At 44.5% G+C, this 24,514-nt stretch overlaps 1 protein-coding gene across 1 annotated transcript in view; it reads right to left on the bottom strand.

The window, feature by feature from the left end:
• The window catches only part of pcloa (piccolo presynaptic cytomatrix protein a), a 50,829-nt gene that overhangs the window by 12,345 nt on the left and 13,970 nt on the right, over nucleotides 1-24,514 (bottom strand). The window contains exons 4-16 of the mRNA XM_062383153.1: nucleotides 20,409-20,603; nucleotides 13,743-17,811; nucleotides 11,868-13,402; nucleotides 8,776-10,837; nucleotides 7,188-7,235; nucleotides 6,527-6,609; nucleotides 6,206-6,281; nucleotides 4,837-4,962; nucleotides 2,949-3,057; nucleotides 2,487-2,551; nucleotides 1,900-2,084; nucleotides 950-1,000; nucleotides 701-831 (exon numbers count right to left, since the gene is read on the bottom strand). Coding sequence (XP_062239137.1) covers nucleotides 701-831; nucleotides 950-1,000; nucleotides 1,900-2,084; nucleotides 2,487-2,551; nucleotides 2,949-3,057; nucleotides 4,837-4,962; nucleotides 6,206-6,281; nucleotides 6,527-6,609; nucleotides 7,188-7,235; nucleotides 8,776-10,837; nucleotides 11,868-13,402; nucleotides 13,743-17,811; nucleotides 20,409-20,603 — 8,735 coding nt within the window. The remainder of the gene's footprint in view (nucleotides 1-700; nucleotides 832-949; nucleotides 1,001-1,899; nucleotides 2,085-2,486; nucleotides 2,552-2,948; nucleotides 3,058-4,836; nucleotides 4,963-6,205; nucleotides 6,282-6,526; nucleotides 6,610-7,187; nucleotides 7,236-8,775; nucleotides 10,838-11,867; nucleotides 13,403-13,742; nucleotides 17,812-20,408; nucleotides 20,604-24,514) is intronic.

The raw sequence follows: 24,514 nt of genomic DNA, 5'->3' as shown, positions 1-24,514 counted from the left end.
TCTCTCTCTCTCTCTCTCTCTCTCTCTCTCTCTCTCTCTCTCTCTCTCTCTCTCTCTCTCTCTCTCTCTCTCTCTCTCTCTCTCTCTCTCTCTCTCTCTCTCTCTCTCTCTCTCTCTCTCTCTCTCGGGAGCTCACTCGGGAGAGTCAATTACATTAAAGCACAATCACCGTGAGCGGGGAGCTGTGGATCGTACGAGCGAGTGCGGATTGCGTTTCAAGTAAATATGAGAGCTATTGATTTTGACTGCACTCGCACCTACAGAAGAGCTCCCATCGGGGGGGGGCAACAACAACACAAGTGGACTGAACCTCATTTACATGATGTCGGAGGGACAAAAACCCGGGACGGCACAAAACCTAACGTTTCACGGACCCGGTGTTGCACTGCAGGTTCTGTGGAGATGATACGTAAGAGAGGCCATGTGGTGCACATTGAAAGATGTCATGGGAAGCCAGAATCAATTGTAAATCGATTTGGAAATGAATGGAAATCAGGGTTGGAGCTTAACAGAGTGGCCGCCTGCAGACCCTGGATGGGAATGCGAACATCTAAGCGGGAGCACTCAAATTCCCTTCTCCAAGAAGTGGCTGACAAACTGTACACACGTCTGTTTCAATCGATCGTTAATCCTAAACCGACCGTGTTCCCTTTCCTGAACTGTTTCAGTCGTGCTTGCAGGTTCCACGCCCGGGACTCACCCTCTCCCTGGCAGCAGGTACACTTTGACAAACGGGTCGGAGAAGCCATTGTTGTCCCGCGGTGCGAGGCTTCTGGCCTGCAGGACGTGGACGATCAGGTTTCCCAGCTGCTTGTCGTAGTGGATCTGCAGCTGCAGAGCCAAGCACAGTGGAGAGGAATTCACTCACATGCAAGAGCACGAGGAACCATGTAAATAGAAAATAACCATATTTTAAATTTGGGAGGACAGAATTCATCTTTCTCCAGACCTGTATCTCTCCGGAGACGGGATGAGACTGGATCTTTGCTCCCTCTGTCGTCTGTAAGAGTTAAAAGCAACATGTCAGGCTCCTGCTGGAAAGAATCTGTAGGTGGAGGTCTCAAGTTGACTGGTGGGTGTACTTTGCTGTACTGTACTTCATGCTGTGCTTGAACTATGAGTGAATGATGTATCTGCTCATAAGCATATGATGCACAGGATAAGCTACAACCAGTTTTATGGCTGTTCTGGTATTGTCTTGGTTTTTTATTTTATTTTTCTATTCTGTTAATCTATTCTTCAAACAGAAAAGACCTTAAAGCAGTGCTGTCCGCAAATAGCAAGCTACCCATTGAAGTTCAGATTCAGTTTCTTTATTACGGCCTCTAATTCTAATTCTGTGTGATTTGTTTAATAGGCCATATTTTACTGTGCATGCGCGCGAATAAGCACATTTAACAAGTGCTACCAGGCCGTTTCCTTTATTTTCTCCTGTTTTTGAGTGAATTTATAATTCCTAATTTTCATTTTAAATAATTCAGTACATGTTATCAGAGAGGAAATTAAATCAGCGTATATGAAGGAACAGTGAATGTACCAGGGGCACCCACAATTTCACAGCTTCCCCCCTGGGTGGAAACTTTCACTCTATATCCTTCGGAGAAGTGAATCTAATTTAGTATAACTTGGTAAACACTACTGTAAAGAAATATATTTCACAATGTAGATTTAAACTTGGGTGTAAATGCCGTTTTAAGAGAGGGAGACTCTAAGGACGCCCAACAAATCTCCTTAAGAAATGCTTAACAATGTGAATGTGACTGAAATGTGAAAGTCTGGTCTCCCTCCGCACTCTGAAGATTTATAACCACGAAGCAACTTGATTTGCAAATATCACAAATCCGTGACCAGATCTCACTCAACAATTCTCTTCTATAAAGTGGGCTGGCGGCCACTCGCCTTGCTGCTGTGGCGTTTCTTGCTGACGGAGGGCGACCCCGGCTGAGCGGGACTGGAGGTCGCTGAGCTGGTGGCGGGCAGACCCGAGGCGGGGGTGGACGAGGGAGCCTGCTGCTGGGACACCTTCTGCAGCTCGGCCGCCAGCTGCTTGGGGTCAACGCCCGGTGACCTGGGAGGTCTGTCCCCTTCAGGGTGCATTCCAACAGTCACAGGTAGGAATCATCATCATCATCATCATCATCAAAACTACACAGTCCCATGCATTTTCTAACTGCTGCTTATGAAGGGAAAAGTTGCATGGACTGAAACCTTTGTTCACCAATTCCAACAGAAACCATGAACATGACAATATCAGGCAGAATATTAAGGCGCTGCTTCATAGCAGCAGAACAATTTAATGTTCCCAGGATGGTTCGATGAAATTCAGTGGAAAAAAGGCCATAAGTAACACATGGTTGAACCTGAGGAAAGAGCGAATCATAGCGACGCAGGTTAATTAAGAGAATCCAGAGGAGGGGAAGTGAGGAGCAGTAAAAGAATGTTGTGGCTGGAGTTATTTAAAACACAACAAGAAAATGTAATGTTACCTTTGCTGTGATCCTGGAAATCCAGATGCTGGGAACCATCAGACTCAGCAAGCATGTTGAGATCACTGGGGAAGATATAATAAGACTGATAAGTTACAGACGCAACCAGGAAATACCATAACGCACTTTAATTCTTGACCAGTTATTACCAAAAACACTGTAACGTTGACTTTTAAACACCAAAATCAAATCAGTTGATCTAGGTGAACATTTGTGCCAAATGTTAAAGCGGATCACCCTGAGGTGCTCTTTGAACACAAGGCTATAATGATCTTGACCTTTGACCCCCAAATTAGAAGAAGTTCTTGAGATATTGGGCTCAAAGGAATGGGACGGATTGACGTTAAAACGGACAGATGGACAACCTGAAAACATTCTCCGGACACTGTCCGTCCCTGGAATGGAGACAGACTGAAAAACAGCCTCGGTAGAAATGATCACCTGGGAGAGAAAGATACTCACAGTCTGACACAGACTTCTGCATCATTACACGGCTGCCCGACGAGCCCCTGCACTTCCTCATACGTCTTCCCCGTCAGAAGAAGTCCGTTCCACTCCAGGACTTGCATTCCTACACGCAAAGAAAAAACTGTTGTTCCCAAAAAAATATACAGTGTTGTGCAGATTCCACACAAACACTTCAATTGAAATCCAAGAAGAGAAAAAAGCCATGAAGCGTGCGGATCTGTGAACGTATAAAGGGATCAATTCATTCTAATTCGATTCACAGCGACTCATCGTGAGAGAACAACTTGACGCGCTTTGATTCTTGGGCTGGAACAACATGCGCGTCGGACTGGAGCCAGAGCCGGAGAGACGAATGCCGGTGACAGCCCAAACAGTGGCTGTGTGATAAAGCTGCTCGAGGACTAAAACTCCAACACGGCCTTGAGCTCTGAAACTAGGATTCATGGGATAACACTTCAAACAGGATGCATTATCGTCTTGGAAGGAAATACAGGATCTAATCTCCAATCCGCCGCAGCGATGACCAACGTCTCGGAACAGGATCTAACCGTTTATCCATATTAGATTCAGCAGAGGGAGTTGATTTGAAATCCACACGGCACGGCAAACCCAGAACACACACACACACACACACACCCTGCACGCCGGCAGGACTTACACAGGTTGAAACAGCTCATCCGGAGGGCCCTCTGTTTGCGGGGACACCCTCTCGCTGCATGTGTGAGTGACAGGGAAGGTGTGCTACAGTTTCACTTTGATTTGTATTCATCGAAATTGGTCCCATTGTGAGTCCGGACTTTCAGCAACAGACACACACACAAGACACAGCGTTCCCACTGACTGTTGATGACAGGGCTATGGGTGTAATCGTGGTCGAGTTGTCCTCGTGGCGAACAACAACACCACAGACGCACCCTGACTCTTGGACTCCCAGCAGTCTTCATGTGCTTCAGCCACAGACCTCTTACTGGGCTCAGGGCCCGAACCACCATTGATCAGACAGTGGGATCGTCATATCGCTAACATGAAGCACCAGTGGTATAAAAGCTCTTGATATGTGATGATGTGTGATGCAATATAATAAGAAGTCAAGTTACACGGATATAATAATTGGACTGTCATACATCTTCTTCTTTTCATGATGCAGTTTTTCTGTGGAACTATCTCAGAATGTCCCGATGAAGAAGAGCACAGACAAACAGAAGGAGGAGGGAAGCTGGCGACACGAATGGAAAGAACAACAAGACAGGAAATGGAAGAAGACACACAACGTGAGGGAAGAATTGCCCCCCCCACACACACAAACACACACTCAACACAACCACATCCACAGAGCTCAGACATATCTCTCCCTCCCTACATCTCGCCATCCATAGATCAACCAGAGTGGCAGTTTCAAAAAGGCCACAGCTTCACCAGTTGTCCGACACCCACCACGCAGAGACTAAGGGACTGGGAGTAGACCGATGGAGCTGGGAGGTCGAGAGGGTTAACTGCACCCCCCGATTGCCTCGTGTGAAATCAATAAGGCCTCGTAAAATATGCTCCTGTAGATACAATGCCGCAGCAATTCATCCTCATGTGGTGTCAGTGAGAGGAGCGTCGGGGTGAGACCACAGGTCATATATCTGCTGGTTAGTGCGTTAAATTCCCATCGGGAATCTGAGACATATCGGACTGTGGCTGGTGAAGGTTCCACCCACGTGACACTTACGGTAGGTGGTTTATCTGATGACATTTTAGTGGAAAAATAACCAAAAACACGTTAATAATGACAGGAAATGACACATTTCTTGAGTACCAATCATTTGACAGCATCTCGAAAAGGTTATTTTATACAGGAGGGGATAATGGTAATGTTTAGTTTGATTAAGAGTCATACCTTCCAGAATCTTTCCCGTTTGTTCCGCGGCTCCACCAGGTAGGACTTTGGCAACGTAGGCTCCGATGTCTCCGTTACTGCCGGGGACCTCTTTCCCTCCAACCACCCGGATACCCAGACCATTTCCTGTACACGATCAAAAACGATAACTGGTGAGAGCCAAACATTGGCATCGGACATCTTCACCTTCTTTTGGATGTCAAAAGTAAAGTAACACTGAATCAGACTTAGGGGAATCAGTTTTATCATCTGAATTATTAATATGGTATCTTAATGGGAATTCACCAGGATGCCATATGTAAAATTTAATGTTCTAAATTGTTGATTCATTTCTTACTGATTTCCATATACTGTAAATATTAGTTGACAGACACAGGAAAAAACGACACCTCACATTTATTCTATTTAAATAGCGATTATAAATATTCATAATAAAGTTTACTTTTAGGTAAAAGAAAATATCACAAGTTGACAAGAAAATGGAAGAAAGAACAAATTTATATTTCATTTCAACACTGGTTTATTTAAGCCATGTGTAGGTTCAATGGCAGCTACTTATCAGCGTAAACAGGCATATTGTGTGTTTGGTGCATGTGTCAAGAGATACACTCCAACTCGTGTGCTGCCTATACACAAAACACACAAGGATCTATTATATTCCTCCACAGGTCACACATAGTGAAAGGCCTTCACCTACACAGAATCATTTTTCAGCGCAAAACACTCGAACGTGTTTACTGCAGCGAGAGAACGAAAGGACTGGGGCGAAAAATGACTCAGCACCGGGGTCCTCGTGAACAACGTGCCTCCTTTGTGGGCTGTTTGTTAATTGCGTAAGATAATCCTGAGTGTGAAGGATACGCCATTTTGAGCACGGCAATGACTGATGAGCGTGGAGAGCAGCCAAATCAAAGGGGGAGGCCAGGAGATGAAATGTCTGCCTGCTTGGAGCCTGCAGGAATGGTGTGATGGAACCGTAAATGCAGGAGAAGAGACTCACTGGGTTTGTCGAGGTTTGGCCCGAATATTGAGTAAATAAAAACGCATGAAGCACGCCAGTCATGCACGATAAACCCAATGACGACGCGTTATGATCCATAATAATCTGCCCATTCTATTGACTTTATTCTTTTTTGATTCATTTCGAAAATCCGTTCCATCATCGTTAAAATCCAATTAAAGGAAAAAGAATACCCCGTGCTGTAAGCGGTGAATGGCGGATGCAGATATTAAGCATTTGGGCCAATGAAATCAAAATTGTGCATCAGAGGCAACAGCGCATTAGCTTTTAGAGTGCATTCGATTACTGCAGTGCCACAGTGGCACGCGGATGTTACCGAATGAAATCTCGTAGGCTGTGGTACTTTACCTGAGACGCTGCGGTCTTTGGGATCCCGCTGCAGTTTGACCCTGAGGTGAGGGAAGGGGTAGTATGGGGCTTTTCCCTGTGGTCCACAAACAATGGTGAGATGACATGTATGTACAAGGTAAATGGGAGATAGGTCAGTAGGGATTCTTTGCATTGTGAACAAACTGTATATGTGGAATTTAATTGAATCTGGGTACAAACCACATACTGACATCCAGGGTGCATGCATTATATTTCTGCTCGGACGTGGTATACGGTTCATTGTGAGAGTTTTAATACAACGTGTGTTTGTGTGTTTTTTTTTCTTCTTCCGCAGTTCACCTGTCTCTTGTCTTGTACGTTGTCCAAACGCCCGTCTCTCGGGTTGTCAAACCAGTCCGTCTCCTCTCGTCTAAGGTGGTAGGCTTCAGGGACAAAAATACAAGCGCTACTTTAGAGCCAATCTGACAACTGGTGCTTTTTCACCCAATTGGAGGTGATGAATGCCATTAAGCAAAAATGTATATTCGTGGTGAGCAAATACTCATTAGGAGCTGTGGTGAGAATATGAGGAGGGGTCAAAAGAAAGCTGATTTATTATTTCACTAGGAAAGATTATGCTGAGAAACATAACTTTTTCACAGGTGCTTTAAAATAAGCAGAAAAAAGTAATACAGCTTGAAAAGTATTAGTAAAATATGTATAGTATATGATCTATACCTATATAGTAATTTCCTATGACTGTAAATGTTGTAAATGAAAATTTGTTCCTACTATTCTCCAGTCGTAAGGAATGTGACTACTGTGTAATTTATAGATTTGTAAAACTGCATATGCAAATACAGACAAAATTGAAAGTTAATGTGATATTTATTTGCAATTTTACAATTGTCCTTAACCTGCCCAAAATGTAGTCGTCATTTCATGGAGCATTGCATTCGACTTGTGGTGCAGGTTCATGTGTTAGCTCGTGAATGACTAAAGAACTGAACTAATACTCTACCATTGGTCGCATCGTCTCTGTTCAAAGCCATCAGGGAGTCACTGAGGGCTGGAATCAAGGTAAACAAGGTTTAGATTTCAAGATTATGAGATCCATATGAATTTATCAAAAAGTGTTAATGCTGCATTCCAGATAAATCACAACTTGGATCTTTAAACTTTGAAACCAGAATGATACAGTAAACAATAAGACCTGCAGTAGCTTAAAATGACACATTTTCTATCACATTTCAAGAAAGGCATTGCTTACTGAGATTTACCTAAATTTTATTATCTCTCTAAAATATCAACTGTCGTATTAGAACAAGACCACATTCACTTCATTTTCAAAAAGGGTCCTCTTAGTGATGACAGCTCAGAATATGGTCTGCTGGAACGTGTGGAGAGAAATAACTGCTGAAACGTGATATTTTCATAACAAACATTTTATGTCATTGCTATTTATTATAGCTTTTGATTTGTATTCTTGTTTATTAAAGAATATTAACTTTTTACAGTCAAACATGCAGGAAATAATGAGCCAATAATTGGCCAAATCAATATAAAGAAACTGCAGAGAAAGATTATCAGGCATAAACGTATTCCATGCAACATTAAATCACTGATGCATCACTACACAAAACAGGCAAGTATTCACGACAAGACATGCAAGTTGAAGTTTGGAATTTATTGCACACACGTGAGAATTTCAAACATGAAAATATTCATGTTCCTTTTACTTGGAGGACAACATTCTTTAAATCATTATTTTTATTATTTAACTGGAGTAAAGTATTCTTCTTGCCTACAATTTAGTATCCTAATAAACTACACTTGTGATTATGAAGTACAACAATATCTCACATGACATATCAAAAATATATAATTAATATATTGTTAGCTATTACATTTGCTGTGTTGAAAATATAGCCGATAATTAGCTTATAATTCAAATACTTTTAGAAGAACCGGCTTAATTGACTGAATTCTGGACCAGTTGTGTAATTTTTCATGTGGGGAGGCACTTTTTCATGGTTTCATTTGTGGAATAATAAAGTTTTCTCGATCTGAAAATCTTTGATCGTGGCTCAAGTCTTGGATTTGAGAAACTTGAAAACAATCTTCTTTGAAACTTGAAACAGCGACAAATGATAGTTTTCCCCAAATGAAATATGGATTACCACAAGCGCTAACCTCCCACATGACGTAGCTGTAATGGAAAGTTAGACTGTACGATCTCACTCAGTAAATAGAATAGCAGAAAGTCTGGAATATTTAGAACAGGAACAGAAAGACAGAACATGCATCCTATAGGACAAAGAGCAACATATACAAAGGAATGCATGCACACCAGATATCAAGAGAGTGACCAAATGTACCGACACCAGAAAAGGGAAAGACGAAACAGTGCATTCACCAAAGTTAAATATATAAGTTAAAACGTGAAAACAGGAAAATGACAAACACATGCAGGCTTTCAATAAATACACAATAGCTAAATATTATTCACATTAGTAATACATGCATGCAAGACAAAACATAGCTAGACATGCTCAAGGATGAAATATTAAAAAGGAGAAGAAGGACAGTGTAATAGGTCATTTTTTTACCTTCACTATCTGACATGGTGCCCTGAAGGTCATCCAGGAGCACATAACCCCTACCCCTGGTGGGCTCTTCCCTGATATGTTGCTGGGAGTCCTGCAAGGACAGGCAGGAACCAAACTGGTCCCTCGAATCCGCTGAAATGGGGGGCAGAGGTCCTGCTGATGCCCGGGCCATACCCATGGGCTGTCCGACAGGGCTCAAGGGACTCTCTTCCTCTGAGTTCTGGGCCACTATGGGCAACCGGCCTCGTCCACTCTGCACAATAGGAAGGCTGGTAGGTTTGGTGCGACCAGAGGGGGTTTGATAGCTTGGTCCATCTGATGATTCTCCATCCCCTTTGAGTCTCAGTGAAGAGTTCGAAGGATCCCGTTTGAGAGACAAATCCAGGCCATAGCAAGAGGTGGGCCTGGATGAGGGTCTTGAGCGACTACCACTAGGATAAGCAGAGTCCAAACCTAAGCTCTGGCCTAAATTTAGTGACCCAGCCAAGTTGGCACCCAAGGTTGAGCCGAGGTACTTTTGCTGCTCAGCGATGTTCTTACGAAGGCCAAAGGTAATCTCGTCCTGCATAAGTCGACTGGATCGTGGAGACGCACTAGTCGAGCCCAGATAGTTGTTATAGTCTGTTTCCAGGCCTCTGCTGTCTGTAATAGAGGAATACTTGGACGAGATTTTAGGATCTACCAGCGGAGTCTTGTGTTTTTGGTACAGCATAGATGCTGGGAGTTGCTTAGCGGCCTGCTTCTCTAGAGTTAGTCGACTGATGCTATACTTGTCTGTCTTTGGATAGTGTCTTTGGGAGTAGCTAGAGACGGCAGTGCTGGGGGTGTAGTAGTCCTGGGAGAGGCCGGTCAGGCGCTCTAAGCTTTCTGTCCCACCTGTGCTTCTCCTAAACTCCTGCTTGAGCTGCTGCTTCAGGAGTTTCAGTTCATACGGTTCCTCCATCGTATCCTCTTCATCGGGGGTCTTTCCAAATGTATGGAGTCTGGAGGTGGAGCCCAGATAGTCAGTAGACCCCAGATCCGCAGCACTCCTTCGCAGCAGCTTCTCTGCCTTAGCTAGCTCCCTCTCAGCCAGAATATAAGATGACGACAGACCTGTGGAGCCCTTAGCTAGTTCTGCAGCATCTTCCAGCAGCATGTAACTCCGAGGTGTATGGTGATCTACATCAGTGTAATAGGAATCAGAGATAGCTGACATGGGGCTACTTGCTATACTTCCGACATCCAAGGCTCTGAGATCAAGATGGTTGCCATATTTGTCATACTTGACTCCTAGATAAGCTGATGATGTGGGATCCGGCTGGCGACTAATGACTTCATATTTAGTTGCTTCCAGCTCTGAGAGCAGCGCTGCTTGTCTCGCCGCTTTCTGCTGCAACAGTAGCATCTGATGGTAACTCTGCTGCTGTGCGCTAGTGAGCGAGGGGACAGATGAATAGATAGAATGAGACTGGTAGGACTGGGGAGACTCGTAGAGAGTCTGCTGGTATTGGCTTTGAGAGTATTGATACTGGGAGTATTTCCCATACTCGTGCTTGGTTTGAGGTGGGAGAAACTCATCCAATTCTGACTGAGGAGCTGTCCTGGGACGTTCGAGACCGTGAACTTCAATCTCTTCATCCTCACCAGCTCCACGCCCACCTCTAGTCTCACGGATGTTGCTAACCTCACTGTCTGACATGTAGTCTCTGTCTTCAGCAACACTCTGTAAGTAGGCCCTTTCTCTCTTCTCTCTCTCTATCAGCAGTGCATCTTTTCTCCGATTAATACCCATCTCTAAGTACCTCAGCTTAGCATCTATCTCTTTCTCCTCCTCATCCAGCTCTGCTTGTTTTTTCCGGAGCTTGGAGGACTCACGCTCCACCATATTGAGTTCACGATCAATGTCTTGAAGGATCTTGGCACGTGCCATGTTGGAATTGCGGCACATTCTCCGGCGGGCTGAACCAGTGTTGTATGCGGTCTGGCCACTGGTTGTTGACTCGTCCTCCGATGGTGGATTTGGGAGAGTCCTCTTCACCTTCTTTTGAGTGCCTGTTGGTGTGCTACCAGTGCTTTTCCCCTGTAGGAAAAACACAAAGGAAAATGATTACCTCTGAAAGAATCCCACAAACAAATGAGTCAACTGGAAATGCAGCCTCAAGGATTTTTTAAAATAGCTCTCAAGAAGGAGAGAAGGTCTCTCTTCCTAGTCTCTGTGTTGTTAAGGACATGGATGTGGTGTACGTAAATGTAAGACAGGTTATTGGAAAACACTGCTCATGAATGTTGCTTAATACTTCTAAAGCCAAAGTCTCAAAATAAGTGATTTATTCACATTAAGTCTATGGATCTCTGACAGCTCAATATTTTCCTGCAATCTCAGCTTATTATCCGTCCTTTTACGTATGTATGATATTCTCAGCAGTGAGTTGGCCAAGCAGAAAACTGACTTCCATTATCCCACGAGGGCCTGGAGCAATGTATTGATTCTACCTATGGAGTCTAAGGTAAGTCAGAATAGAGCATGAACACACACACTAGGCCGTCTATTTAACAATTGTTCTATTCCATCATCAGGTTCTTTTTAATTATTCTTCTGCATTTGAATAGTCTAACTGTTGAGGAGCAATAAAGAGTCATAGAGCAGCTATATGGAAGGAATGAAACCGTAGTAGGAGCATTGCCTAACGTGCATTCCATGTAGAATGATGTGTAAGCTTCTCCATGCAAACATGAGGAGAGCATGCATTTTGCTGTGGGGGCGGGAACCACAGAGCCGTCATGTTACTTCTGCAACATGTGCATGACATGAATTGATTTCTGGATGCTTGACATCAGCAGCAATTCTCTGACTGTATCAATCCACAGAAAAAAATTGAAAAACTGAGTATTCTGGGTTATATTTGATCTGGTTTGCACTGTACTAGTGAGTTGATATATTTGAAATAGCCTGATAAGATACTAATAACATAATATGCCAAAGCAAAGAAACGACTACAATTGGCACTATTACCATTGCACTTTCTTAAAAATGTGTTCCTGTTAAAAGTTAGAAATACCCCACCATAAACAGCTAGAAAATTAATCGAAGTGATATATTTCGTACTTACAGAATAACTATCACCAAACTGGGTTCCGGATGTTGTCATTTCGTCTCCGGTTGGACTCATAGGCTTAGGGTCAGACATGGACCTCTGCAAGGGTTTTGGTCCCCTTGGACTCACTGGAGAGGCTTTTGATGGATCTGCACCTCCTCTTAGCTTTTGTGGGCTTGTATCACCCAGTGATTTCTCATAGGAAACAAACTCAAGGGACTTGCTAGGGGATATTGCTGGGGATATGGGGGAATAGAGCACTTTTGGAGATTTAGGAGCTTGAAGCGTAGAGGAATCCACTTTGAGGTTAGTAGATTGTCCTATTTCCAACGGGGTTGGTCGTTTCTTTGGCGAGGTCCTTTCAGAGTCGGACAGCTCCATCCTGGTGTCCATTCTGATGTTCCCCTCTGAATCTGTTTGTATAGAAATTTCAGTATGGGCTTGAACAGAGATCTCTGACTGAACTCCCCTATCACCCCTAGCCGTGCGTGGTCGGCTTTGTCTGCTTTGGGTCTGAGCTTCCCATTCATCTTGGTCCTCATCATCAGTCTGCACACAACTGTCTACACTCTTTTTAGCACTTCTCTTTTTCCTCCCTGCTGTGTAAGCTTTGCTGACTGCCTCATCCTCTTCATCTGTCTGGCATCCACTATCTGTGATTTTTCTTGCCAGCACTGTGCCATCGGGTCCTAAGACAACTGCCTCCTGCACACCGTGCCCTATCTCTCCACCTGGATACATCTGACGAAACTTCTGCTCTTCCAGTTGCACACGCAGTTGCTCTTGAAGCCGCTGAATCTGCTCAAGCTGCTGCTGTTGTTGGGCATAGGTTTCTTTCTGCATCATTAGATGAGCCTGTCTTTCTTCTTCTTGTTGTGTCAGGATGTGCTGCTTCATGGCCTGCAGCTCTTCCAGTTCTTTCTGTACCAGGAACTGTTCATGCTCACGGAACCGCTGTATCTCATTTCGCTCCCACTCTAATTCCTCAGCCAGGCGCTGTTGCTTGAGTTTCTCCATCTCTAACCTCTCCCGCTCTACCTGATATTGGCCATCCCCTGGAACCATGGGTGAAGAAAGAGCTTCCAGTGAAGCAGCTATGGCCTCCAGGGATGCATCAGTGTAGGTGTCAAGGGACAAAGAGGCTGTTGCTGGGGGGACATGATCAGCAGAAGAAGTAACCCCTCTTGTGATCTCCAGATTGAGTGGGACTTCTCCTTGTTCTTCTGCGGTAATGGAACTAGTGGACAGGAAACTGTGGGATCGGGTTAGTGGCAAGTTCTGGAGGTTGGACAGGGAAGGCATGGTGTCACTGGTATGCATACCTGACAGGGTGTTATATGTCGTACTAAAGATGGATCCTGGTTGCATGGTAATGGCATACGTAGATGGGATTGGTGCCGCAACAGAGGAATACACCACCCCATTTGAAGACCTCAAGACAGTGCTTGTACCATAGAGTGTACCAGCGGCACTTGTAACTCTGGCTTGAGAATAGGGTGGAATTGTCATTCCTGCATAAGAGCCTTTCTTGGAGTAGTCAACAGCTTCACCTGTCAAGAGTCAAAAAATATCAGTTGAGTCCAATAATGCATATTTACTTAATGTTGAAGTAAGCCATGCCTTATCCGAATTATGAGAAAATGATGAAAAGGAAAAAAATCCAATGTTGGGAGGTGCAACAAGCATATACAATATGTACAGCAACAGCATGCAGGCACAGGCAAAAGTATTATGATGAAGAACAAAATAAAAAAGAAACAAAAAATGTGTCCATGCTACAACAAAACAAAAAGCAAAAACCAACAAAAAGTGTGCCACGTCAGCCATGAATGAGTCGCAGCAACTCAAATTGACATTTAAGTGACAGGTCGGCAACGTCGTACCACTGACCTGCATCAGAAATCTTTGTTGAGGTAAGATCTACTGCACCCTCTGTGGTGCCACTGAAATTATAGCTGTTCTTACTCTTATATAAGAACAAGCCAGCTTCTGCTAGGTTAGTGTCTGACATCGAGGGCTTGATTCCACCAAACCCCCTCATTCCATAAGGTGAACGGTCATACTGGTAATGGTCATCACGATATCCAAAACGGTCTTCAGGCAGAGGCGTAGCAGTTTGATCAGTAGTGCAGCTTCCGGCAAAAGGGAGCTTGTATAAAACATCGCAGCATACCACTCTTTTTCCTGCTGTGAGATCCACTGGTTTACCATCATCGTCTGTCATTACGGCTGTGACCACTTCTGCTGAAGCACCGTCCATTGATACCACAGTGTTGAATGGTTTGGATGTGCTCAGATCAACAGCTCCTGCAACTGTGGTTGTACCAGTAGTTAATCCGTTGGCAACACTTGAGACAGAAGTTGGTGCAATTGTGACAGGGGTGGTCTGGAAAGTCCCTACACTCGATCCAACTGTGAGGTTGATAGGAATCTCTGCACCAACCTGAGTGGAGGGCTGATAATCAATTGGCCGATATACAATTTGACAAACAGGCTCAAAAGCTTTATTTTTTGTGAGCTGGAGGGGCACCGACGTTGCTTGAGAGGTATCTACATTGTCAAATTGCTGTATTGTTGCAGCACAGGTCACAATGGTGATACTATCAGTCACTATAGAAACAGTAGCTGACTCAGAACTGAGGTTGACCACAGGTGACTGCACTGCACTGTTTTGACGACTAGAATCAGTCACAAAGGACTGACGTCTTGAGTCGGGGCCAGCAGACAGATCCACTCCGTTCATGTCTGATTCTGGATCCCCCTTCATAGTCCTCAGATCTACCACCTCAGATAGTTGGACGGCCTGTCCATTCTGTGCAGGCAATTGGGGCTTGGGTTTCTCCATTGAGATTGGTACACCATTTGCCCTTGGAGCTGGCACTGGTGGTGTTGTCCTTTCATGAACAACAGAGACGGTTGTCCTTTGGACCTCTGTGGTTACCACTTGAGAGATGTGGTTGGGCATAACAACAGGAGGCTGAGCTGAGGCAGATATAGCCTCAATTATGTGACAAGAGCTCGATACATGTTTCTCTGAATCACAAATCTCTTGCTTTTCAATCGATTCCATGACTTTTGTGTACGCCAGAGGCACCCTGGTTGTTTGTGGAGGGGTGGGCTGTGGATGCTGCCGTGGAAATGATTGAGGTTGAGGCTGTGGTCGGTGATAATGATGTAAAGGGGACATTGGGCCGGGGCTAGAGGGAGCTTGAGTTGAGACACTGTCTACTGGAGAGCTGGGCTGAGATGGGAGCGTGATGACCACATATGTGTCACGAAGATTGCAATATCTTGGAGAAGAAGGAGACTTTGGTGAGTGTTGGAATGACTTGCTCTCACAAGAGGGGCTCAGATTCAGAGCTACGTCAGTAGGACTAGTAGGAAGAACAGTGGGTCTTGGTGGATATGGGGCATGGGCAGGTGAAGAAGGCTGTGAGCCGGGCTTTGGTGCAATTGGTGGTTTAACACTATGTCCTGGTCTGTGACTATCTCCAATCCCAGCAGGAACTGATGGCTTTGGTGGAACGGGAGGGGGAACATGAGGTTTGTACGTTGGTGTAACTGCTTGTCTTGTAGATGGTCCTTGGGTTGTGGTCATAGCCACTGTCTCTGGTCGGATCGGAATGGCTGAAGCCTGAGGTGGAAGTGGAACTGGAGGTTTCCTGGGAAAAACAGTAGGTTTAGGTGGCGTGGGAGGAGGCAGTGGTGGTGGAACAGGTACTTCTGCTTTTTCCTGAGAATTGGCCCTACGCAATATATTTGGCTTTGGGGGCACAGGCGGGGCAGTTGACACTAGACTGGGAATACCTGGTGTGTACTGAGGGACTGTGGGCAAGGGTGATACACTCGCAATCACAGTGGGTGACATTCTTGGGAGTGCACCTGATAGATCCACAACATCAGCCTGGGATACTGCAATAGTGATGGGAGGCTGCTCCAAAGGTGATGATGGAGGAGACTCAGATATCACAATAAACGTGTCTGTTTCTTTTGCTGACGTTGTGTCTGATGCTGCAGTTGCGTCCTTTTCTCTTTTGACCATATTCTCATCATCAGATGACAACTCTCCTGAAGAACACTGTGTCACTCTTAAGTCTGGGATGGGGTGGAGTGCCCGTCTGGATGCAGTGGCTTCCACGTCTGGCTCCTGAGTTGGACTTGTTCCAGGAGTCAGCACTCGTTTCATTAGCTCCTCATAGGCAGCTTCCGCATCCAACAATGGCTTTCCATCCTTGCCCAATGTTACTGTACTGCTTCTTGATTGGGTATTTTCAGCCGGTTGCAACACAATTTCCGGAGTAGTGCTGTTCTGTTTTGGCTGCATATTTTGATATTCCTGCTCCAGCTGAATGAATTCCTTCCTCTTCTTTACCATGTCTTCATAAACTTCATCTGGCGATCTCAGTATTTTGGGCTGACCGGGAACAATAATCTTCTCTGGATCTTCCCTATCAGCGGTTGAATTGTCAATAAGAGACGTGTAGGCATAGTCTTCAATGAGCATGCCTCCATAAAGGGATTCCTTTTCTGGTCGAATCTCACCTTTGTCGATTGTTGGTGACTTAGCCCTAAGCAATATTTCCTCATAAGCCTCATCGGCGGATTTAAGAGTTTTTTTCTGTGGGTTATCAGTATTTTGATCGTCTGTCGGGGAGTGAAGCGATACTGATATGGGCAGTTGATATGTTTTCTGGACTGCTACGATCTTCGAAGCAGGGATTTCAAACCCTTCAGGATCTGATTCGATACTCGGGGAGAAATCAGAGCAGGATGATCGTCTGATCTCCTCCATTTCAGCTTCTTGCCTCAGTTCTTCAGTAGGCGAGGCATCTTCAATAGGAGACAAGTTGCTTGGTGGTGTCTTCGGACGCTCTCGCCTCCTCTGGCCTCGAATCTCCTCCTTGTCTTTCTTGGATTTTTTCCCTGAGCCCCTCTGTTTTTCTTGCTCCCTGAGAAGCTCTTCTTCTTCACGTAACTCTTCCTCCTCAGAAGAGTCTTCAATAGTTGGGAGCATTTGTCCAGGTTGTCTGTGTTTGGCCTTCCTGTGCTGTTTACCCTCATCAGAACGGATATGGCTGGGACTGCTACTGTCACTGTCTTCATCCAGTGATGAGAGGGATGTTGGGGAAGTCCCAGGAGTGAAGCTGGATGCATGTAGACTCGATGACCCCTCCCCTCTCGACTTATCATCTGGAGAGTCTGTAAGGCATTCCATCTCAGGTTCTTTATCATCATTAGTAATGCTCACAGGGCTGCTAGTTGCATTCAGCTCCATACTTTGAAACTTGCGGACTGCAGTACCAATTTGACGCTCTACTTCTTTTAGTTCTGGCCCCTCCTCTTTGTCTATATCAGTTTTATCCAATGAGCCACGAAGTAGCTTTTCTTCATCATCCGGACTTATACTGCTTTTCTTTGTAAGTCGCCTGGCTTTTCCTGATGCGCTCCTTTCTATATTCTCTGTTCTCCTCTGTTCCATTTTTTTCTTTTCATCCTCTCTGATCTTTCGCCGGATTAGGTTTTCCTCATCAGACGGGGAAGCATCCTCATTCTCGCTCATTTCCATGATCTGTTTTCGGATAAATTCCTCATCGTCTCCCGACATTGGACTTTCTTTTCCAAAACTTTCACTGCTGTCGTCCAAGGAATCTGCCCTGATATCCATGGGCACGAGGAGCTTTCTCTTTGCGGAACCTTGGGTATTCTTCTCAGAAAGTTCCCTGTCGTCTTCTGAGCTTGGGGAGTCAGGTGAGAGAGGAAGCACCTCTAATTTACGTCTGGCCTTTAGTGTGTCTGTTAGTTTTTCTTCCTCAACCTTTGGTTGCATGTTTGCCTCGGCCTCAAGAATGGGAAGGACCGTATTCTCAAGCTTTGCCATGTCTGATGGGCTGGTGGGGCTTCCCACCTTTGTAGCCATTTCCTTCTCTCCGGGCTCCTTCAAGGCTTCCGCTGTTTTTACCTGTTAGATTGACAAAAAACAGAAATAAGATTTTTCTTCAGATATTGCAAAAAATATATAATTAAAACACAAATTTCTGAGCTTTGATAGATGAACATGATATTTAGGTATTTAAATGACGTAGAAAGACAATCAGGAAATCTACCACTACGTGTGCTTCATACTACGGTCACCTCAGCGACTGCATCTTCCTCCCCGGGCTTTCCCAGAGGCTGATCTTTTGCCTCTTTGTTCTCCTCCACATTAGTTTTCTCCTCCTTTGGAAGTTTGTCCTGCTCACTAACTACAGAGGCTGGGGTTTCTGGTTCTTCTAAAGGGAGCAAAGCTACCGACAAAGCCGCACCTCCATTTTCACAACCTGTCTCTGATACTTCATCCTTTGATATTGAGCTCTCTCCTACATCAGACAGTGCAGAGCCATTTCTGTCACAGACTGTGTCCCCCTCAGATAATGAAATTCTTTCCTGGATGTTTCCAGCTACAGGTTGTGGCTCATCTTCTTTTTTGTCAAGTTTTGCCTCCTTCTCTTTGATTGACAGCTCCCTAAGTTCCTCACACCGTTTCTCATCACCGAGTGTCAGAGTTAACATCTCACTCTCTACCTCATGTGGTTTCTCAGTGATACAATTTGTCTTTTGGGAAACAGCTTCTGTCTCGTTCAGAAGGTTTTTATATTTGCATTCTTTATCTCTGATTTGTATCTCACTATCAACAGCAGCAGATGTTTCCATCTCTGTACTTTGCACTGAGTCCTTGTCACCTTCCTGATCTTTAGACTCAGGAGGTGGGAGGACAGACGTATTCTCTGCTTCCTGCTTCACCACTTCTTCAAAGTCTTTGTCTGCTTTTGACATAGTGTCTAAAGTTTTCTGCTTTTCCTCTTTCTCAGCTACAATCTCTGCTTCGACCACAGGCTTTGTAATCTCCTCTGATTTATCTGTAAATGATTCTTTCTCAACAAGCCTGTCCTCGGGCGCTGAGGGTTTATCGTTTGTTCCTGGTTCTTTCTCTACAGGTATCGCATCTTTTGGCATTTTCTCAGCATCACCCTCTTGCTCTTTTGCTGTTTTTGATACTTCCTCCTCTGTTTCGGGACAAACTTGCTCTGTTCTGGTAAGTGAGGGTGCTCGAACCCTTTCTGCCTTATTAAGCTCCACCTCTAGAGGTTCATAATCATTTGCCTTCCCAGCTGTGTCCTGTTTAATAGCCGCTTCTTCAAAAGTTTCCCCTTTGTCAGCGTTTACCTCTGGAGCCCTCCCTGCAGCTGCATCCTTCTCACCTGCTTCCTCTTCACAAGCGTTGCCATTAGAAGATGTATTCTCAATGTCTACCTTCTCTATAACCCTCTCTTCAACACTTTCTTTTTTAACAACTTCCTCAGCTTCGTCCTGTATTGCTTCCTCACCAGCCTTCTCATGTATTTCATGTTTAACTATTTCTTTTTCAGTAATAACTTTCTCAATAACCTTTTCCTCAACAGTGCTTTTGTCATTTGCTTCAACCAGAGCAACAGGGGGGGAATTATCTGCTGGAGCAGGCTCCGTTTCTTTATCTACAGGTTTGTCTTCCAATTTGTGAGACTGACCTTTCTCCTCTGAAGTGGAGTCTGGAGGCTTCTCTGACACTGGTGAACTTTCAGACTCTATGCATTTTGCTGGCTCTTGACTTAATTCTATCTGGGTCTCGTCCAGTTTGTGAATCTCAGTGTGGTCTACAGAAGATACTTGCTCTACAGCCTCAACCAGAGAAGAAGGAGAATCTTGTGCTAGTACTGGCCTCTCTGGTTCTGCTTTTACTTCTACGGTTATTTCACTCTCTGAATTATTTGCCACACTGTCGGGCTCAGGTTCTTTAGTGATGTCTGTTTTCTCCATGTTAGGAGCTGGGTCTTCTGTTACTGCAGGAGAAGCCTGGGCTTCCTCTAACTGAGGTTTCTCAGTTGGCTTACAAAGTTCTGTCTCTATTATTTTCTCATCTTTTACATCTGTAGAATCCAGCTTTGAATCAAGGTTAACTTCCTGTGTGATTGCTTCAGGGACCGAGACAGGAATCGGCTCGAGTGAATTGGCAGTCCCTACTGGAAGCGTCTCTGTAGCTGGCTCCACTTTCTCATTATCTGTCAGGGGAGCGGCATCCTCTCTCTGAGAAATCTCTGGCTCTGCTCCTACCTCAGCAGGGACGGATGCCTTGTCTAAACCTGTATTAGTCAATAGATGTTCATGTTCTAAAGGGACTGAAAGGTCCTCGCCGGCATTCAGAGAGCCAGTCTGTTGCTGCAGCACTGCTGGTGGATCACTGACAGGCGCACTCTGTGTTTGTTGAACAGAATCAGACAGCTCCGGCTCAGGTTGAGGAAGGTCCTCTGCTATTTTCTCTGTGCTGTTCTGCTGTTGCTCAGCTGCCGGGACACTCTCAACTACACTTTCTAAAACCGGAGCTTCTAGTTCAGGATGAGTCACAGGCTCAAACACTGGCTCAGCTGGTTCAGGTTGTTTTTGTTCATTTGATGGAGTTTCCTGAGGGATGTTTTCAAAGGGAGGGGCACTGACAGAAAGAGACGCATCATGATCAGGTGTGGGAGCGCTTGCGGGTTCTACCTTGGTCTCAGGAGCTGGTGGGGTTAATTCTGCTGCCACTACAGGTTTGCTATCTACAGCAGCAGGGGTAGGGGTGGCGGAGGGAGCAGGAGCAGCTGGCTGCTTCTTTGGGGATGCCATGGATGGAGGCGGCAGGTCTCCCAGCTGGCCTGACATGGCTCTTTGGGTCTGACAGCTGAGGCAGAGCCATTCTTTCTGTAAGACAAAGATATGAACAACTTATTAGTACATAATACCAATGGTTTGCTCTGTATCATGATTTCTACAAACAAATTAGAAAATTATTAACGTCATAGATCTGTGATATAGTATATGTGAAGTAACTTGCACAAAATTATATCAGATAATTCAATAAGCTGTTTTAATTTGAAAACACAGTTCTTGGAAACACAATGTTTGTACGTAGTTAAGACGTCACTGTGACACGGCTCCAGTGTAACTTCTATTTCCAAGGAAGCTTTCACATTTATGGGACTTAAGAGATAGGCCCATGCATAATGCATGGTAATGGGACAGAGGTTTACCAAAGCATGTCGGAAAGGGTTTCGTGGCCTGTGCAGACATTTCATGTAGCAGACTTAACAGAGTATATGAATTTGTGTTTCAATTATTGTATAACTGTATAATGATTGTTGTGTTGTTTTAACTTCACAGTATAACTGTGCACATATCCTTTAGCTGGTGAGAGTGAATCACAATTGTTTTCCCTGAACATCGTGTTCAGTTTCAGTTCCACCTCTCATCTAATGGCGCAGACCGCCATAGGCCCATTTAAAGAATGTTTTCAGTGCTGTTTTTACTCTAAGTACAATATTTGACCAATATCACCTGGGGATGCAGTCCTAACCCAAATATTAAATGTTGCTGCCTGCTCTGCTGAATCCATCCTATCAGGGCTATCTTATTTGTGTTGCACAGTCCCGGGTCACTCACTTAAACACAGGGCTCTAGAGGAACACACCAAGGCTGCAGGGCTTGCTGGAGGCTGTTATTCAAGGATGCAGCTATAATTGGAGTTTAATATCCAGCACTTTTTCTTAATGGAAAATTATTGTGATGATAAATAATCAGCATTTGGGGATTTGAGGGGAAATAATGTAGCTATAAATGCAAATGCACTAACACACCTTTATCCAACATGGCAACACCAGAACAGTGACATATATTATTGGTACCACACACAAAGACAAATGCTCACATGTGTCACACATCTCTTACACACCTTTACCACAGACATGCCTCTGCCTGGCTTAACAGAAGGATTTATACTAAAGTCGGGCTTCTCAGATCACAGGCTGCATGTTCAGCCATGAAACAGACAAACCACCTCTCCCCTCAACTGTCAAGTCCCAGTGAGAGAGAAGAAAGCAGGGGGGCCGGAGGAGGACAGAAGAGGGAGACTCAGAGGATGTTGCAGCAGCACAGTCAGGGTAAATAAGGCATGAGCTGCCCGTGTTGCAGTCCATGCCTAAGAAGTCAAAAGCTTACACAATGACACACCTGCTTCCAGATCTCTGTGGCATGAACCAAACTATGAAACATGTATGTGAAATTGGTGAATAGAATGACATTAGTGGAGATCATATGCCAAGGCTAGGCCCTGTTCTTGCAGTTTTACAGAAAGTGAATAAAAGAATGTTCATTTACCCCTTTGTCCTGATCTGAACCAATTTGGGTTATTTTTAGGTCCCATCCTTCAACCAAGTTTCATGGAAATCTCTTCAATAGTTTTTGTGGATTCCTGCTGACGAACAAACTAATTAACCTACTAACCAATGCAATCACGGTGCAGCAAAAATAAAATAAGGAAACGGACACTTGGACGAGGACTTACTCCTGATGCCCATCCTCCTTCCATCTCTAAGCTTCCCTGATGTTAGTTGCCTTCCCAACGCGACAGAAATCCATTTAATCCTCAGACACGATGATGGACACAGTACAGATGTGATTGCATTTGTGTCTGTGACCCCGCCCACCCGTCTCTGCTGGGGAGACTTGAGATGTGAGTTTCTGCAGAGATGGCCTTTCGATAGGAAATGCTGAAAAACCACTCAGTGAGACAGTCGGTCAAACTCAGCCAGTCATCAACGATGTTATCACCACATCACAACAGACACACTTAAAGCTTTCACTGCGGCCTCAGAGACACTCGGCCACGGTGTTCCTCATGGCTACTATGCGGACCTAACCCATCCTTTTAAGGAATTTGGAAGAACCTCCAGATATGTTAATTTAAATCACTACTGCTCGGTAGCCAAGTCTCCAAAGTATTTCTTACAGAGAGGCAATCACCTTGAAAGGCCATCAAGTCTTTAACTGTACCTGGCTTTATTTAAAGCTACACAGGGAAACTTTGGCAGCTCTGACTTTAACAGAATCCAATATATTTGAGACGTCTAGACAGAGTGAGTCTGTGTTTACCCTTCAAGATTCCCTCGATCAGTTTATACCTCAGATTAAAACATATCCTGCAGCCTGCTCTCTCCATCACTGCTGCTAGGGTTTTCAATAGAGATCGTTTTGATCAATGGATCAATGCTTTTATTACTTATCAGATAAAAATTCAAAATATGAGATAAATCTGATTTTTCAGGCAAAATAAGAAACTTTGTCTTTGGGTAAATTGTGAGTGTACAGCAATACTTAGAGTTCTGAGTAGTTCTAAAGGTACAGTGATGCATTAGGCTAAATGCTAAAAGTATAATGTTCACATCCTCCTGATTATTTTCAACAGATCTTTGGTACAAAGGATGGGAAATGCTCACAAATGGAATTTAGTTTTATATAAGAATATTGCAATGTGATTGTGGCATTAGTCAGCAGACACAAGGCTTCATCATCTGGGGACCCTGCATTTCGGTTCTAAATTTCATTTTCAAAGGAAACAGATCTAGTGACTTACCAACCAACAGACTATAATTCAACAACTGTCATTCCTCAACAGATGAATGGGTACGATCTGAGTTTTATCTGAGAAAATATCTCACCTCCTCATCCGTCACAAATTTCATTAATAGAGTGAAACCACACAGTCCCACAGAATGGTTACACCCATCTCAACTGCACTAACGAGAAAAGTGTATTTATATATTGTTTATATATAGCCATCTTTCTTACTGTCACTTTCACATAAATGTGATATGCCTGCGTACGCTCTGCAAACGACACAGTGGATGATTCATAAAGACTCAGGACTCACTCCCCCCCACCTTGCAAATAAGTTTTCTTACATTACATGAGCACAGACACCGAAGAGCAAACACCAACCCCCACTGATATGAGTTTGTGACGGTGTTGATGACACACTCAGATAAAAGAAGAGAAACAGCTTGGAAGGAAGCGACGACTCGCTCCGTCTTCCCGACATGACACTCGTGAACAAACAACAAGCTCATACATGAATGAATAAAGTCGGACTCCAGTGCCGTCGCTCCAAACTTTCCATCCTCTCCCAACCTCCTCCAAGGACACAGAGGGGAGACGGACTGGAAAACCGCAGACAGCAACCAGATATCGAGACGAGACGGACGGCAGCCATGTTGGGTTATTGTGTCCAACAGGGAGTTGGAGTGCTGCGAAGGTCGAGTGCAGCTCTTTGATTAAGACGAGGGATTCTACGAGGGTTTTGCCCAGCTAAAATAAGACAGAGCTTGGCACGGAGAGTGGGCGAGGTAGAGGATCTATAACATGACTATGCATATTGATCAGGAAAGACGAAAGGAAGAGGCGGGAGAGTTATCCAGGGGATGTGAGGACGCGAGAAATAGCATAATAATCATGTGTTAGTCAGGGTCAGAGAAGAGTTGAGAATGAACCATTATACTTGAGACAGAGCACTGATGTAGCGAGGTCGAGGGGGAAGCAGTGGGAAGGAGCTTAACGGTTACCGGAGGAGACTTGACATCAGCGAGTGCCAAGAGCTTTGACTTTATCACCTTTTAAATCTGCCAATCAGGGGGCAGGACGTCAGAACCAGCTGTCGATCATGACGATAACATGTTACACGGCAGATTGAAGATTCTATGGCATACAATTACTTGATTACTTAATTGAATGCTAAATGTTATTTCTCAGGTAAAAACTTCTTAAATCAATAGAGTTCGGGT

This window comes from Platichthys flesus, chromosome 23, assembly GCF_949316205.1.
Source record: "Platichthys flesus chromosome 23, fPlaFle2.1, whole genome shotgun sequence".
NCBI classification, from domain to species: Eukaryota; Metazoa; Chordata; class Actinopteri; order Pleuronectiformes; family Pleuronectidae; genus Platichthys; species Platichthys flesus.
This window is presented reverse-complemented; position numbering and strand designations above follow the sequence as displayed.